Source organism: Lepisosteus oculatus, chromosome 12 (genome assembly GCF_040954835.1).
Source record: "Lepisosteus oculatus isolate fLepOcu1 chromosome 12, fLepOcu1.hap2, whole genome shotgun sequence".
NCBI classification, from domain to species: Eukaryota; Metazoa; Chordata; class Actinopteri; order Semionotiformes; family Lepisosteidae; genus Lepisosteus; species Lepisosteus oculatus.
In genome coordinates, this window is record NC_090707.1 from 8,873,087 (window position 1) to 8,887,569 (window position 14,483).

General features: G+C 38.8%; 1 protein-coding gene across 1 annotated transcript in view; it reads left to right on the forward strand.

Annotated features, from left to right (window-relative positions):
- LOC102686973 (receptor tyrosine-protein kinase erbB-4) overlaps nt 1-14,483 on the forward strand; it is a 369,352-nt gene that overhangs the window by 306,115 nt on the left and 48,754 nt on the right. Inside the window, exons 19-20 of the mRNA XM_015358522.2 lie at nt 221-319; nt 3,189-3,374. Coding sequence (XP_015214008.2) covers nt 221-319; nt 3,189-3,374 — 285 coding nt within the window. The remainder of the gene's footprint in view (nt 1-220; nt 320-3,188; nt 3,375-14,483) is intronic.

A 14,483-nucleotide genomic window follows, 5' to 3' on the forward strand; every position in this document is an offset into this window, starting at 1 on the left:
AACACGACAGCTTTATGAAAAACCTACTTGCAAATGCTGTTCTTTCAAGGGTTATAATGCATTCATAGAAACCTGCGCTTGAATTAATGACATATAATACAACGTGTGACCATGCATTATTCATCCCATATTTTCCTTAACTGTGGAGGAAGTAGAGATGGGCCTGTGTGTGAGAGCATGTCATCCAGGAATTACATGTGCTGTTTTTCTTAATTCCTAGGGTATCTGGGTTCCAGAAGGAGAGTCTGTGAAAATCCCTGTGGCCATAAAAATCCTCAATGAAACTACAGGACCCAAAGCCAATGTGGAGTTTATGGATGTAAGTTCCTTTCTAATACCAAGAAGGTGCTGTCCAGCCTAGTAGGGCTTGGCATTGATGAGTCTTTGTGTCTGTTAAATAAGTGATTTGAACGAGCTAACCAACCTACAACAGGCATTATAGAAATACCACACGTGTATAAAATTGAAGTGACAGTGATCAGTTAAGGTGAAGCAAAAGAAGATAAAAAATTGAAACATGAGGTCAGAGTATCAGAACGTGATGTGACTCCTGGGTAGAAGAAGTTTAGGAATAGATTAGGAAAACACTGCAACCAACATCTATGCAAGGTAGGGTTTGTTAGAAAAAAATGTGCAAATCCCTCAAAATGAGGAAAGGTACAGTACGGACGTCTCATTAGAATATGTATTTTCCTGAACAGAAGCAATACTTTTTATCTTTCCTGTCTATTCACCGGCCAGCTATGGGGTGGGAGTGTCACTCCTACAGCAGAAGGGAAGCTACTGTATATGCAGTCAGGACGTAGGGCAGAAGGAAGAGCAGTCCTTGGCATGCAGTTGCAGCAAGCCCTTTTTACAGTGCCTTCAGAAAGGCACGCAAGACAAGCCAGGCCTGTTATTTATTAAAATGCTTTAGGTCCTTTGGATTCAATTGAGGTGTCAGATACAGCATCATTATCTGTGGTGAAATGCTGCTTAGTGTTCTGCTAATGGTGCTGGTGGCTAGGTGCTGGGGTCTTAAGTCAACTTACAGCACATGGCTGCGTTCAACAGATGGAATAGGCAAGAATATTAATGCATGTGAGTTGTAATGTGTACACTGTATTGACTGTGTAGACTGCACATGAATGTAATTTGATGGATAATGCTATGAAGAATTTAAGCACAAAAACACCATTATTTTTTTTTTCATTTTCATCAGCAATCAAACATTTGGTTTTGCATAGGAGAAATAAATTTGACAGCTCCATTGTTAACGCTGTAGGATAGCAATTGTGTTAGCAGTTAGCAGTTAACCATAATGTTATACATAGTATGTAGGGGTAGTCATTAGGGTACTGTAGGTGTGCATAACTGTCATCTGTTTATGACTTGTTTTGAATTTAATATGTGGCTTTGATGTCTTTTTCAATGTCATTTTAACTCCTGCAGCTTGAAATGACCACTAATTTAATCTTCTCTTTTGAAACATTGCTCATGATGAACTGTGTAGTACATAACATCATCATTAATAGCTACAGTATGTATAATTACTGGATAGCCAATGCGATGCAGTTGCACTTAGGGACAATTGCATTAAGACCCTTTTTCATGACAGAATGTTCTTCTGACACTGGTTTAAAAAGCCAAGCATGCTGATGCTCCACATACAGTACAATACTGTATCTCCAACGCAACTCCACACCATCTGCAAACAGCACAAGCCTCCCTTCCATTACCTACAGTACAGTACAGGTCAAAGGTAATGTGTGGCACTGTAATGAATGTATGGTAGATTAGGTACCATGTTAAATATAGGGACTGTGGTTTCCTTGTCCAGTTACTGTACCTTGATTGCTTTCATTACATCACATAATACTGTATCTTTTGGGAATCATTGTTTCTATCTGGGAGAGCGAATTCATCTGCTGAGAGATAGTCAGCCTTTGCCTAACAGTCACACACATACAGTACACTCACCCTCCTCCCCTTGTCTCCCAGGAGCTTGTCAGGCATGTTAATGAAAGCCAGTCTTGCGAGGTGGGGGAGACAGAAGGACATTGACAATAACAGAGTGCATTTTAGCCCAATGAGAATATTAACTACAGTATGGTTGTGTGAATGGCTATCCAACAGTGAAAATTTTGAAGACATCCTCACACTGGCTTTATAATGATTCAGCGTTAAAGAACAAGGACTTATTCTGATTGCTTTTACTGTAAGCAGTAACAGAAGTTGTTACAGCTCTAGTCTTCCCAATCAAATCTCAATGAAATGTGTTTCTGTTAGCATTAATATTTTGGGTGTCCTTGCACAAATATTTTATATTGTATTACCTTAACTAATACTACTATATACAGTACTACCTGAATTACTGATGCTGTCCTAAGCATAGTAGCCTTTATAACTGTTCCTGGTTGCCCAGCCACCTACTGTACTTTCAACTGCTTCATAATTTTCTACACTACATTCTAAATAAAATGGGTCTGAAAATCCAATCAAGCTAGAGATGCTGGAGGGGTTTCTGAGATTCAAATTACGTGAAGCTCCAGGCTGTGTGCGGAGTCCCACTGCTGTTGTTTGCAGCGCTGTGCGGAACCGCGTGGGTGATTAGGTGACAAGACAACTGTAAAGTGCAATAATAAAATGTCTTTGAAAGTCCCCGCAGATGAAATTGTCTTGAAGGTATGTTTAATTACAATTTGCATCGTGGCAAGGAAAAAAGAAACCCTCACAGTCCCTTACTGGAGATTCCAGTCTGCCAGTGCCTGGATGCTGCGTCTCTTCTTTGGCACTCAGTAATAATGCAGGGATGGCTACAAGCAGCAGCAGTCTGTCATTAAACTGCTGTGCCAGAGTTCCAATGGGCAGCTATGACAGTAGACAGATTTCAAAGACAAATTCCTCCTCTTCTGTCTTTTTAAAGACAATCTGTCTGTCAATCAAATGCCAGTATCCGTTGGTTGTTCTTTTTCTCTGTAACGTGAGCAGAACTTCTATATGTTCTGAGTTAACTACTCTCCACTTTATTGCTGTTTTGTCTTTTCTTTTGTTTTTGCTATTGGTTTTGCTTGCTACTTCTAAGATGAAGTCTGAACTTTGTTCTTCCCAGCATGTGGGTAAGGGGCTTTCTCGTTGCTTGGTGGGTATGTCTCTGTACATGACATGCCCTACGGTACTGTACATCTGTCTGTCTCTTTCTTCTGTAGGAGGCTCTGATCATGGCCAGCATGGAGCATCCTCACTTGGTTCGCCTGCTGGGGGTGTGTCTAAGCCCCACCATCCAGCTGGTCACTCAGCTCATGCCTCACGGCTGCCTGCTGGACTATGTAAATGAGCACAAGGACAACATTGGATCGCAGCTGCTGCTCAACTGGTGTGTCCAGATTGCCAAGGTAGGGACTATTGCCTCAGTGCTGGCTTCACAACAGACTGGGTGACCTTGTCAGCCCTGTGCTACAGCTCCGAAACTCTCTGGCTTCACATAAAGACATAATGGTCTGAGCAGGGAGGGCAGTGGATGTTAAAAACTTGACCTTCTTTCTTATTCTCTCAGCCTTATATAGTAGTTTGGGCCACATCAGAGCAACTCACATAAGTGTAATTTATACAGTAAAGTTAAATAAGCAAGAATATTACATTTTCTGTCTATTTAATCTTTTGCATGCTTACTGTAAGTTTGAGTTTCTTTTGATATTGAAATGATCAAGTGGGCTCCTCAGGATCATTGGAGATCTCAGCGTGTGTTGGGCATGAAGATGATAAAGCTATGTGTGCATGCTGTCCTGCTTTGTAAGCTTGATTAGTGAATGTGAAATGAAATTACTTTTCTTTCTTTCTAGATTATTCTCAATTTAAAGGTTAAACTGTGTTTCCAATTGATTTGATGTCATTTCTCTTTAGTTGAGTTGTGTTGTTAAAGACTGGGGCAAAGAAGCTGTCTTTTTTATGTATTTCAAAATAAGACTAAGGACATCCCACTGCACTTTAAGGAATCAACGTTTTTTGATGAAGAAGAAGAAAGCAAGGAAGTCGAGTAGTTAAAAAATGAAAGTGCTCTCTTCTGAACCCTTTTAAAACACAATCTTTAGATCTTTAAGAATGTTCATATATTCAAAAGTATCCACTCTGAAAACTTGCTAAGTGTTTTTTTGTTTCATACAATATCACTTTTCTTTCACAGTTAATAAGAATACGTTTTAAGAAGTACTCAATTGTTTTGTTTTCTTTATTTAGCTTATTTTGGACTCCTGTGTATGTTTTAAGGACAACCATAAACAGATGTAGAATGAGGCAGATAATTGGTGATTTGGCGAGTGATATAAGATTCATATCTTAAACAACCAAAATAAGGAAGATCTATAGAGCAGTCTGTTACCTGATTTAGTTTCTAATGGCATTTCTGAGCATACTAACAGTAAGAGTGTTATATTCCAGATAATACACTCTAAAGTTTCAGATATATCACCCATCAGGGGACCTTTTAATGAACTCCTCAGCTAGAGAAAAAGCAATTGATACAAGATCTAAGTGTACAAATTTAATGAAGCAAAAACAGAAGTAATATTTATTTGGACTGAATAAGCTCTTGAACACCAATAGTGCAGATGCATATCTTTAGCTAATCTATTTGTTTATTGCATGAATAGCTCATTTCCTAGACTTGACTTTTCCCAGATCAGCGTGAGCTGATTATTTGGGCATGCACTGTGGTGGGTTACCTCACCTTCTATTTCTGTCCTTTTAGTTGCACTTCGGTTGACTGAATGGTTAAATAAACTGTACTCTTCAAATTATTCGGGGCATGAAGAGGAAATGATGCAGCAATGTGAATAAACTCACTGCTATCATTATCTGGTGTAATGTAGCTTCATTTCGTAGTTTCTGTATGTTTTTTTCTGAATTAGTGGCAGTCACATTTTATGCAAAAGTTGAGAGTCACCACCTTACAGCATTACAAATTTACAAATATTATTTGTAAAGGGCTATAGATTCACAAATATGCAGTGCTGGGAATCAGTGCATTTGTCATGGGCATCCCAGTACAAATGGGGCCTAACTGGTCTGGATCTTTCTCTTCTGTTCTGATCTCAATTCATAACTATTTGGAAGTGTTCAGGGATCCCCAAGAAGTCTAGACTGATCTGCACTATCCGTCTGATCACAAGGGTCCTGTCCTGTTCCTGTCCACTGGAAATTGATTTCCACCTTGTATTAGATGGGCAGCAACTCTTCATCACTGAATGGTTTGGGCATTGATTTAATAGCAACGATTAATCACCAGCCTCTGCCCTGGGGGCAACACCACGATCTGCTGGCGTTTCTTTCTCGACGACAGTTGTTCTCAAAACTTTGCAAGTCATTTTGCTATAAGTTGAGCGCTGTTCTCAGGCACAGGTCTTTGGTTTAATTGAGAAATTTAATTGTTTTTTTTTGTCTTGCTTCCAGTGAAGAACATGGAAAGTGGCTTTTAATCTGTGCTGCTCCTGGGCATTGGCAATTACTATTGTGTTTACATGAAGAAATGCAGGGCAGTTGTTATTAGTAATTTAGTAAGCAGAGCATTACATTTAAGATATCCTTCCTATTTGTAATCTTCACCACAAGTCTCCTTTTCTATGTAAGAACACAAAAAAGACCATTCAGCCAATTTGGCCCATTTGGTACTGTAGTTACTAGTAACTTTATCCAAAGATCTCATCCAATCAGTTCTTGGAAGAAGCCATAGAATTGACCTCACCTACATGACTGGGTAACGTTGTTGCATATTGCCAGAAGCCTTTATGTAAAGAAGATCCTCCTGTTCTCAGTTTTAAATGCACTTCTACATAGTTTACACTTGTGCCCCCTGGTTGGTTTTCCACTGTTCATTCTGAAGAAATTCAATAAATATCTGCGTCTTCCATGTATAAAAATACTCAGATTTACAAAACCTTCATTGTATACAGTAGGTATTAAATGAGAATGACTAATTTAGGAAATTAAATAGCCCTTATAAACAACTGTTCATAATACACTTAGAGATTCATAATACGTGGGCTTAACACCTTCACTTGACCTGTAGTTAGATTTCTTTTGAGTGAGAATCAAAAATTGCAATGCTGAGCAAAATGATAACAATGTAGGCTTTTGTAAAGTTTGCCCTATAACCATCCACAAACTGCAATGGGAGTTCAATTTAATAGAAAGATAGGGTTTCTCTAAAGTAGAAAAAGAGGTTATATAAATATAAAAATAGCATTGGAGTTCCCCTTTAAATAATCTCTGATAAACTCTTTTTGTAACCAATGTATACATTAGAGGATATTATTTTCCCAAAATGTGCCTTTATATCCAGTTATTTTACTCTGGAAGGGCAATCATATTGTACTGTTTCTGCTTAATTTCAACTCGGCTAATAACTTTTTTAGTCATTTCTTTTAAATATATTTTTTCTTTGCCTCCAAAGACAATATCCAATAATGGATAGCTAATCTAGAAGGGCTTAATGTAGCTTCCGGTCATTTCCTTGTGCAAATCAGTTTCCATCACTGAGCAAACACATATCTCCTGAAGTGATTAGAAGAAGCCCCCGTTCTTTGATGTCCTCTTTCTGTCTCTGTGATTGCAGTTTTTTCTTTGCTCCCCATCTGGAATCCAAATGAGAGGATCCTTGCTGACTGGTTGATTTCCAGTCTTCTGAATCCCTTCCCCTCTTTGCAGAAGAAAAAAAAAAGAATCTGTGCGGGAGAACACAATTCGCATTCCAGGCTTGCCTTGCATGAAATTGTAAAAACAAATCTGCTTCTTTTTTTCATTGCATCATTCACTTAGATAGATAAGACTTTATTGATCCCATAGGGAAATTGATTATTTACTTACACAGGTGAATCAATTGAGAACACATTTCTTTTTTCCAGGATGACCTGGCCAGGAGTTTTACACAACTGCATTACAGAAATAAAAACAGTGAATGAAAAAAGATCAGCTTATACCATAACAGGACATACCTCAACTGGACATGACAGCACTAACAAGTTCAAGCATTAATGATTTAGCCATTCAGCTCAGAATGCCCTGAGGTTCAAAAGTCAATAATTTAAAAATAACTGGGCAAATAAATCCTCTTATTAGCAGAGGAATGGTGAAATGAGTTGCATTCCCCAACAATAGTTGTTCACGAATTTTTTAATTTGATTCTTTGATACCAGTATCGTAAACAGGAAGATTGTACAGACAGGAAGGAGATTTCCTAATTAAAGTTCTGCAAGTTAGCTTAATCTGTTGAAGTGTTTGTCCAGATTTCACTGAAGGCCAGTCAATCATTGAGTAAAGTTTATAATGAAGAGTGTGATAGGGGAAAATGAGGCTCTCTTAGTGATTTGAACCTTTCACTCTATTTCACCCAGTCTTTTTTCACCACATCTACTATATTCATATTTAAAAGCACAGCAAAACATTTGACCTTTATTGAATAAATTGAATCTATAATTGACTGACTGGCTGTTGCACTACATTTCTTTGAAGTTTTTCTACTTCTGTCAGTATCTTCACTCTTAAAATGTTACAAGAGCACATCCACTTATAGGAAATAGTAATGAAATAAAATAACATGGTCCATGGGCAGACATACAGTAACTGTAAATGTGTGTTTGAAACATTAATTCTTTAATATTGCTGTTGTATTGTTAATTTTTTTTATTAATATAATTTCCTGTTTTCATGGTTTCCATAAAAAATATTTATGACAGAAGAAATACAGTAGTTCTTGGAATTGAGATTAGATATTGATTCTTTTTCAACCTCATAATTTGTAGAGAAAGCACAGGGAGACATTGCTGGAAGAATGCTTCATGCAGTTCGACAGTAGGGAGTGATTGTTGGAGAGGTTAAGAGTATTACGGTAGTCTGAGGAATGTCTGGTTTATCAGTTTCTTTATAAAATATGTTGTTTTGTGAGTTAAGCAGGTCTCAGTGTGAGAAAGTAGCTTAGTGCTGAGTTCACAGAATGGGAACTAGGAGGATTTAGGCAGATAAGCCCAGACAATTTCCAATTACTGGACAGGATCATGCACAGTAATGGATGTAGTAAATTTAATATTTTGCCAGATTTTAGGATTGAGGATATGATGGATGGGTCACATCAGAGCCATGTACTACAAAGCCAAACTATTGTCTGCACAGAATAAAGATATCTGCACCAGTATATTGTAATGCATATTCTTAATACTTAAGATTGTTTCCGTTTTGTCTTTTCTTTCATTTTACATGATTATTCTTGGCAATTGCAGTGCAGTTGCATGAAAAGATTAAGATCATCATACAGTATGTGTGCATATTCTTCCTAGACCACACTGGAAGCACCTTGTTTTTTCTACAAGTATGTCGCAGTACTGTGGCAGATGTGTTAATAAACAGATGAGAGTCGACATGGAACCAGAAAGCCGGTGCATCAGGGCTAGAGCAAGGGTGACGACATTAAACGTCTTACTTCTCCATGACGATGTTAAATGTCTTACAGCAGGCATAGTGCACATGATGAAACTGCCTTGGCAGTGTTGACAGACAGCAGATCAGAATTAAGTCCAAGGAACCCTCCTACTCTTGAATATTACCTTGTGAAAATGTTCTTTTGTCACCTCAATGTTTGCATTGTGTGTTTTGCTTTTGTGCAAATTGGTTGTTGGAGCATTGAAAAGGAGATTTTGGTCAGCAGTGTTTGGTCTCCTACACTGGGCCACTATCAGTCTGGCGGGCAGGCCTGGACTAACCCCTCCACCCATACAACAGGAAAATCACTAGTGGCATTTCATCATCTGGAGCACAGTGACAGCCAACAATTAATACGAGAAAGAGAAGCCGCTCCATTTCTCACCTAGCCAGCTCCAGAATATATATAAATAGGCACGGAGTCGCCCCCAGGCCAGACTTCGTTTACGGATAGGTCACACAGAATGGATGAGAATAGGGAGTGTGGGGATAATGTTGACTAATGCCATCAGTCCCGGTGCCACCCAGCACATCTCAGTGACATTTAAAAGATATAATTCAATCTCTTCAAATTGAACAACTGTTTGCTCCAAAATATTTCTACTTTAAGCTGGTTGTTTTTTTTTTGACTTTCTACAGACAAGTCTGTCCTTTGAGATCAGGCTGTGACATTACTGTGATTAGGGTCGGATGTGTGAGACATGGTGCTATAGCATCTGTCACGTCCTGCTTTCGGTAGTGTTGTCTCCTATTCATGAAAGGTTCTGCAGTGATCTTATACACTAAACACTGTGGCAGCCCCGTCCTGCCCTGTACTCTGTATGAAAAAGTGATCCAGTTTTCCTAAGCCCTTGTTGCCTCACTTGTACACAGAATTGGAGATTACTGATCTCAATTGGAATGCCTGTGTTACTGTAAGTAATTTTAAAACATTTGACCCTTTTAAAATAATATACTTAAATTCGGATTAATATTGTTGGTATTTATTTTATTTTTGCCTTAATATGTTGCCTTCAAAACCATATATAAAAAATATGGTTATAAAAAGCATCACGCAAGGATGAGCCTTTGGTGGAAAATGGATTTGTTGTGTTTTATTTGGTAGTGGAAATGTATGATATTTTGACTTCAGGTTCAGTGTCACGGGAGCCGGTTCTGACTCCCGTGAAATGCGTTGTTTGAAGACCCTATGCGTGACGGTATAATCCGGAAGTGTCTGGAGAAGCACATCAGGGAAGAGACAGCGAGGTTAGGCTGGGTCGACAGACGGGGGACGGTGACGGTGGTGATCCGGTGCAGAGGGAAGGCCGAGGCGACAAATCCAATTAAGTCCAGAGGGATGGTTAGAGCACAGTCCATTGTCTATTGCTGAGAGGTCCATCCGAGACAAACAAAGGAACAGGGAAGTAAGAACACGGAAGGGTAAAACCATAACGGGACAAGGAGCTCCGAGCCTTGGACTCAGAGCTCAGGACGTCTGGGGATAAGGCCTTGCCTGAGCCCGGCGGATAGGCGGGCCTTCAGATGTCCGTCTTCCAAAGCTACGGGCTTTAATAGGGAAAAAGAAACAGGTGAAACTAATAAACTAAAATCAATACAGAAAAGGGTAGGAGCGCCCTCTAGAGGAGGGATGACGACCGTGACATTCAGAATCAGCCTTCCATCTATAGTTCTGGATGTGGAGCTGCAGTGAGTTACTGTACTGTCAGTCAGCTGTAGCTGATATTGTTTTACACCTCAGCCAGAGTTAATGGTCACCCGTGTAGTCTGCTGCTCTAGGGTGTATTAGTGATTTTTTTTTATGTTTAGAGGTACACCGTCCGCGTTTTTCTGCATATGTTTTTAATTCACAACATTAATGTTGTGTTGAAGATGTTAACATTTGACGCCATGGCCTGTCTAAATGAGTGAGGGGTTCATGGTGGAGGTAACAAACAAAAGACAGCATGCTTTCCTGTATCTGAAAAGGAAACCTGTCTCCCTGCCCTCAGCGGGACCTATGTCAGCCCAGATTACAGCTCTCAGAATTAAACATGTCTTCCATTAGAGACCCAACAGGAGTGTGTCTATTGATTAGTGAAAAGAAGCCACAGTTGCCTTTCCATGATGGATGCCACGCTGTAGAATACTAAGTAGCAGAGCATTCTGGGGGACCCTTACTTGTGCTTTGTAAACTTTCCAGTGGCTCTGTGAGACAGCTATTTGTGTCTGGCTGTGAAAGCAGATGGATAGGCAGGCTGGGTTTCTGTGTCACCAGCTATTTTTTGTGTGGTGTGGCAGGTTTTGTTTTCTGAACCTCAGAACTCCTGCATGAGGGGTTCAATTCCAGTCAACTTGACGGCATCCCTACTGGAAAGAATGAGATCAGTTTATCCTTGGGTTTCATTTGTACATCTTCATCAGACAGAATGTGCCGAGCGTTTACTAAGGTATTGGATGAAGACACTTTGAGAAAATTGTCAAGCGGGAATGAAAGAGATTTCCTTTTTGACACTGCTGTCTCCCAGAGGAGCTTGCCTGGTGTATGAACTTTTTTGTAAACATTTACTGCTGAAATTGAATTAACATTAGTTAATGAAATCCTATAGTCTTTGCTTCTTTTTGTTTCTTTCCTGTCTTCTGTTTGCATTTTGCATTTTACATTTTGGTGAAAAGCTTCAGGAGCTCAATATCTGGTTTCAAAGCGATCTATCTCTTCTTCTGTCATTTCATGTTACTGAAGTGCCTGTAAGACCTAGCAAGCATGGAATTGATATGTCATGTGTCAAAGTGGAAAGACATTTGAGTAATTATTCACAGTTATTTACAGCACTGGAAGTGTTTACCTCCTGAATGAGATGCCTGTTAAATCAAATCTGTTTTATTTGAAGCAGGAGAAAAATGAAAAAAACGTCCAAAAAAAGATTGTCCCTTCCACACCAATAACCAGATCTTGTCTTCTTTGAATTGTTGTGAATCGAACCTGATGGAAAGATTAAGGGGAATTATGCCAAAAGACGAAAAAGAACAGCTGTGGTGCTATGGTTAGAAATCCTTCTGATTTATACATTAAGATTACCTTAAAAAATGTGTGCTAGAATGCTCAGGAAATGTAAATCTTTTCAAACAAGAGATGAGGCTTCTTATTGAAAGAGAACTTTAGACTTTTTTTATAAATGCAATTACTGTAGCTTGGTTTGTTAGGCATTTAGAAAGCTGCTGCAAGAGGTGTTAGTGGGACCAGTAGGGGGCGCTCACCCTGTGGTCTGTGTGGGTCCTAATGCCCCAGTATACTGCTTGGGACACTATACTATAAAAAGGCACCATCCTTTGGATTAGATGTAAAATCCTGACTTTCTGTGATCATTAAAAATCCCAGGGATTTCTTGAAAAGAATTGGGGTATTATGCCATTGTCCTGGTGAAATTTCCTAGTGGTTTTTACCAATCACAGGCTCCTAATAATCCCCATCTATGAGTTGGCTTCATCACTCTGTTCTCTTTCCCACTGATAGGTGGTATGTGGTGAGCGTAATGGCACACACATACTCCACCCTACCTTGAGCCATTAGGATGTAATATTCCTCACTCCAGGTCCTGGAGAGCATTACCTCTTGTGTAGTGTGACGCAGGTGTCGGAGGTGAAGTTCGGCAGCAGGAGGGGGTGTACAGTCTCTGCGTCTCTGCCAGTGGCCTGTGCCATCACCATCGTCTTGTCCTAATCGTCTCTGCTGTCCTGCAGAGAGGGAGGCTGAATCACTGAGTTAAACCCCTTTGAACAGGCTCCCTCAAATTACTTTCATCCAGCAGGACCTCAAATCTGACAGTGACTGATATTAATAAGCCAGCCAGGGAGACCAGCTAATCAGCTAAAATCCATACTAACCACATGCTACAGAATAAATCCCCAAAATGCAGATTAGTTTTTTTCTCTGTTATTTATTCTGTTTAATTTTGCTTCTTTAATTACAATGTGAATGCAAAACACCAATTGATTTTGTTTTATAATCTTTGCATATTTGTATTTTGAAATGAAAATCAAGATTCAGGCCTCCTGTTCACTGTACAGTAAACTTACTCATTTTGTAAAAATGTAAAAAGTATTTTTTTTTTAATGATCTGTCCTTCGGACATTTAATAAAAGACTGTTTGGATGCCCTGAAGAATAAGCTAATTATTTTACTGTATAAAACAGTTGGGTTGTACAATGATACAAATGTTTTCCTTCTGTACCACAGTGCTGCCTTGGCAATCAGCTTGTAAACAGTTAATGCAAGATTTTTATTTCTCGAATAGTGCTGCAATCTATTAACTGATTTGTAATACATCAGGTAATAGGTTATTATGCCAATTGAAAATGAAGTGGGAATGTCAACAATTTAGTTTTAATTCATTTTCAATTATCCGGGTGTCAAAATCAACTGAATGGGAGACAGAACTTAATGGCATTGACCTGGGCTGAACTGCATTGACAGCCAGCCCCATTTTGTGCATGACACTACTGTGTGATGGGCGCAGGGAGATCTTTCATTTCTCACTCAAGAGATGGTTGGGAGTGAGAGGGGAGGGGAATGGACAGAGTGGGTTCTGTGCTCTACACTGCTCCAAGAAAGCCTTTTTTCCTTAGATAAAAACCTTTTTAATTTGGGAATAAACTTAAGATGTTTGAAAGTGTAAGCAAATACAGGAGTTACTGCGGACCCTAGTTCTGCAGTCTCCTTGATTATATACATAAATAATTCCTTGCTGAACGGAAAAGGAATTTCATTTCTTGTGGTGGTTATGGTTCTTAGATTGGGTTGATCATGTCAGGTACACTCCTACAGTATGTACAGTATATGTTTTCACTTTGCCAGATATTAAAAGTGTCAGTATACTGAGGGAGCTGTTTCAATGCTCTCTCATTGCTTTTCAGGTCTAAAATTTTGGATGACGTAAAAAAACATCATTTGCAGAATGTTGTAAAGATATTGTTTGCTGTCTTAGAAAACGTGCAAGGCTCTGCCTGTGTCTGCAGCAGAAAAGATGGCATAATTTAACCTCCTTTGCAATAGTGTTTTCTAGATCTCTCTTGGGCTTCTAATATCTTTTTAGAAGTGCTTGCAATTTATTTTACCAAACATCTTTTTAAACTTATTAAACTTATTTCAGATCCATGTTCAGTGATCTTATTTAATAAAATAGCCTGGGTTAAGAAATAAACTGGAATATTTGTATGCATTCCAAAGATTTTATTAGTGTGAATCAATCATTTTCTCTTTCTCTTCTTTAACGTGAACTTTTGTCTTCAAAACATGATGCCACAGCAGTTAATTGCTCTGAAGTTGTTCTGGGTTTTTCTGAGTCCTCTTCAGTTGACATGCCGTTGTCACATCACTGCAATCAAGGAATATTTTGGTAGTACTGTAATGATATTTCAATGTATTAATTACATTTATTAATCTAAGAAAAAATTGACTTTCATTAAAATTGTATTTTCTCGTCTTCCCTGCATATATTATGTATGATGGAGCAGTAATCTCCAAGATTCTTATTTAATACCTGAAAACAGACATTTTATTTTTCTTCATTGAAAGGATCATGGTATTCAACAAGCTATTAACTTTTCATGTGGGAGGACCATACACTCAGTATTAGTAAAATTATCACTGAAGCTCTTCTGTGAGTATGATTGCAGACTTGGCTGGGTATCCACTTTGTGTTTGAAACAGACCTCGTTATTCATGTGCATTGTACACACGCAGGCTTACACTCCTCTGGGTTCTGGAGATTGTACCTTTTGCCACTGCAGATCTACTGTATTGCTTGTTGAGCTCTGTGGCTCAGGTGCATAGAGGAATGATTGAAATGGCAGTTTTTGTGCAGGATCCAACCAGGAACATTACAAGCACATTACAGTACTACAGTTGCAAAGATTTGTACCACTTCTTAACTACTGCTTGTGGTGAATCATGAGTGTTCAAGACAGTTTGAATATGTGTCACTGAAGAAGAACTATATAAAAAACTTTATTCATAACATATAAGTTTGTAAAGATTTTCACATTTGCAGCATTAT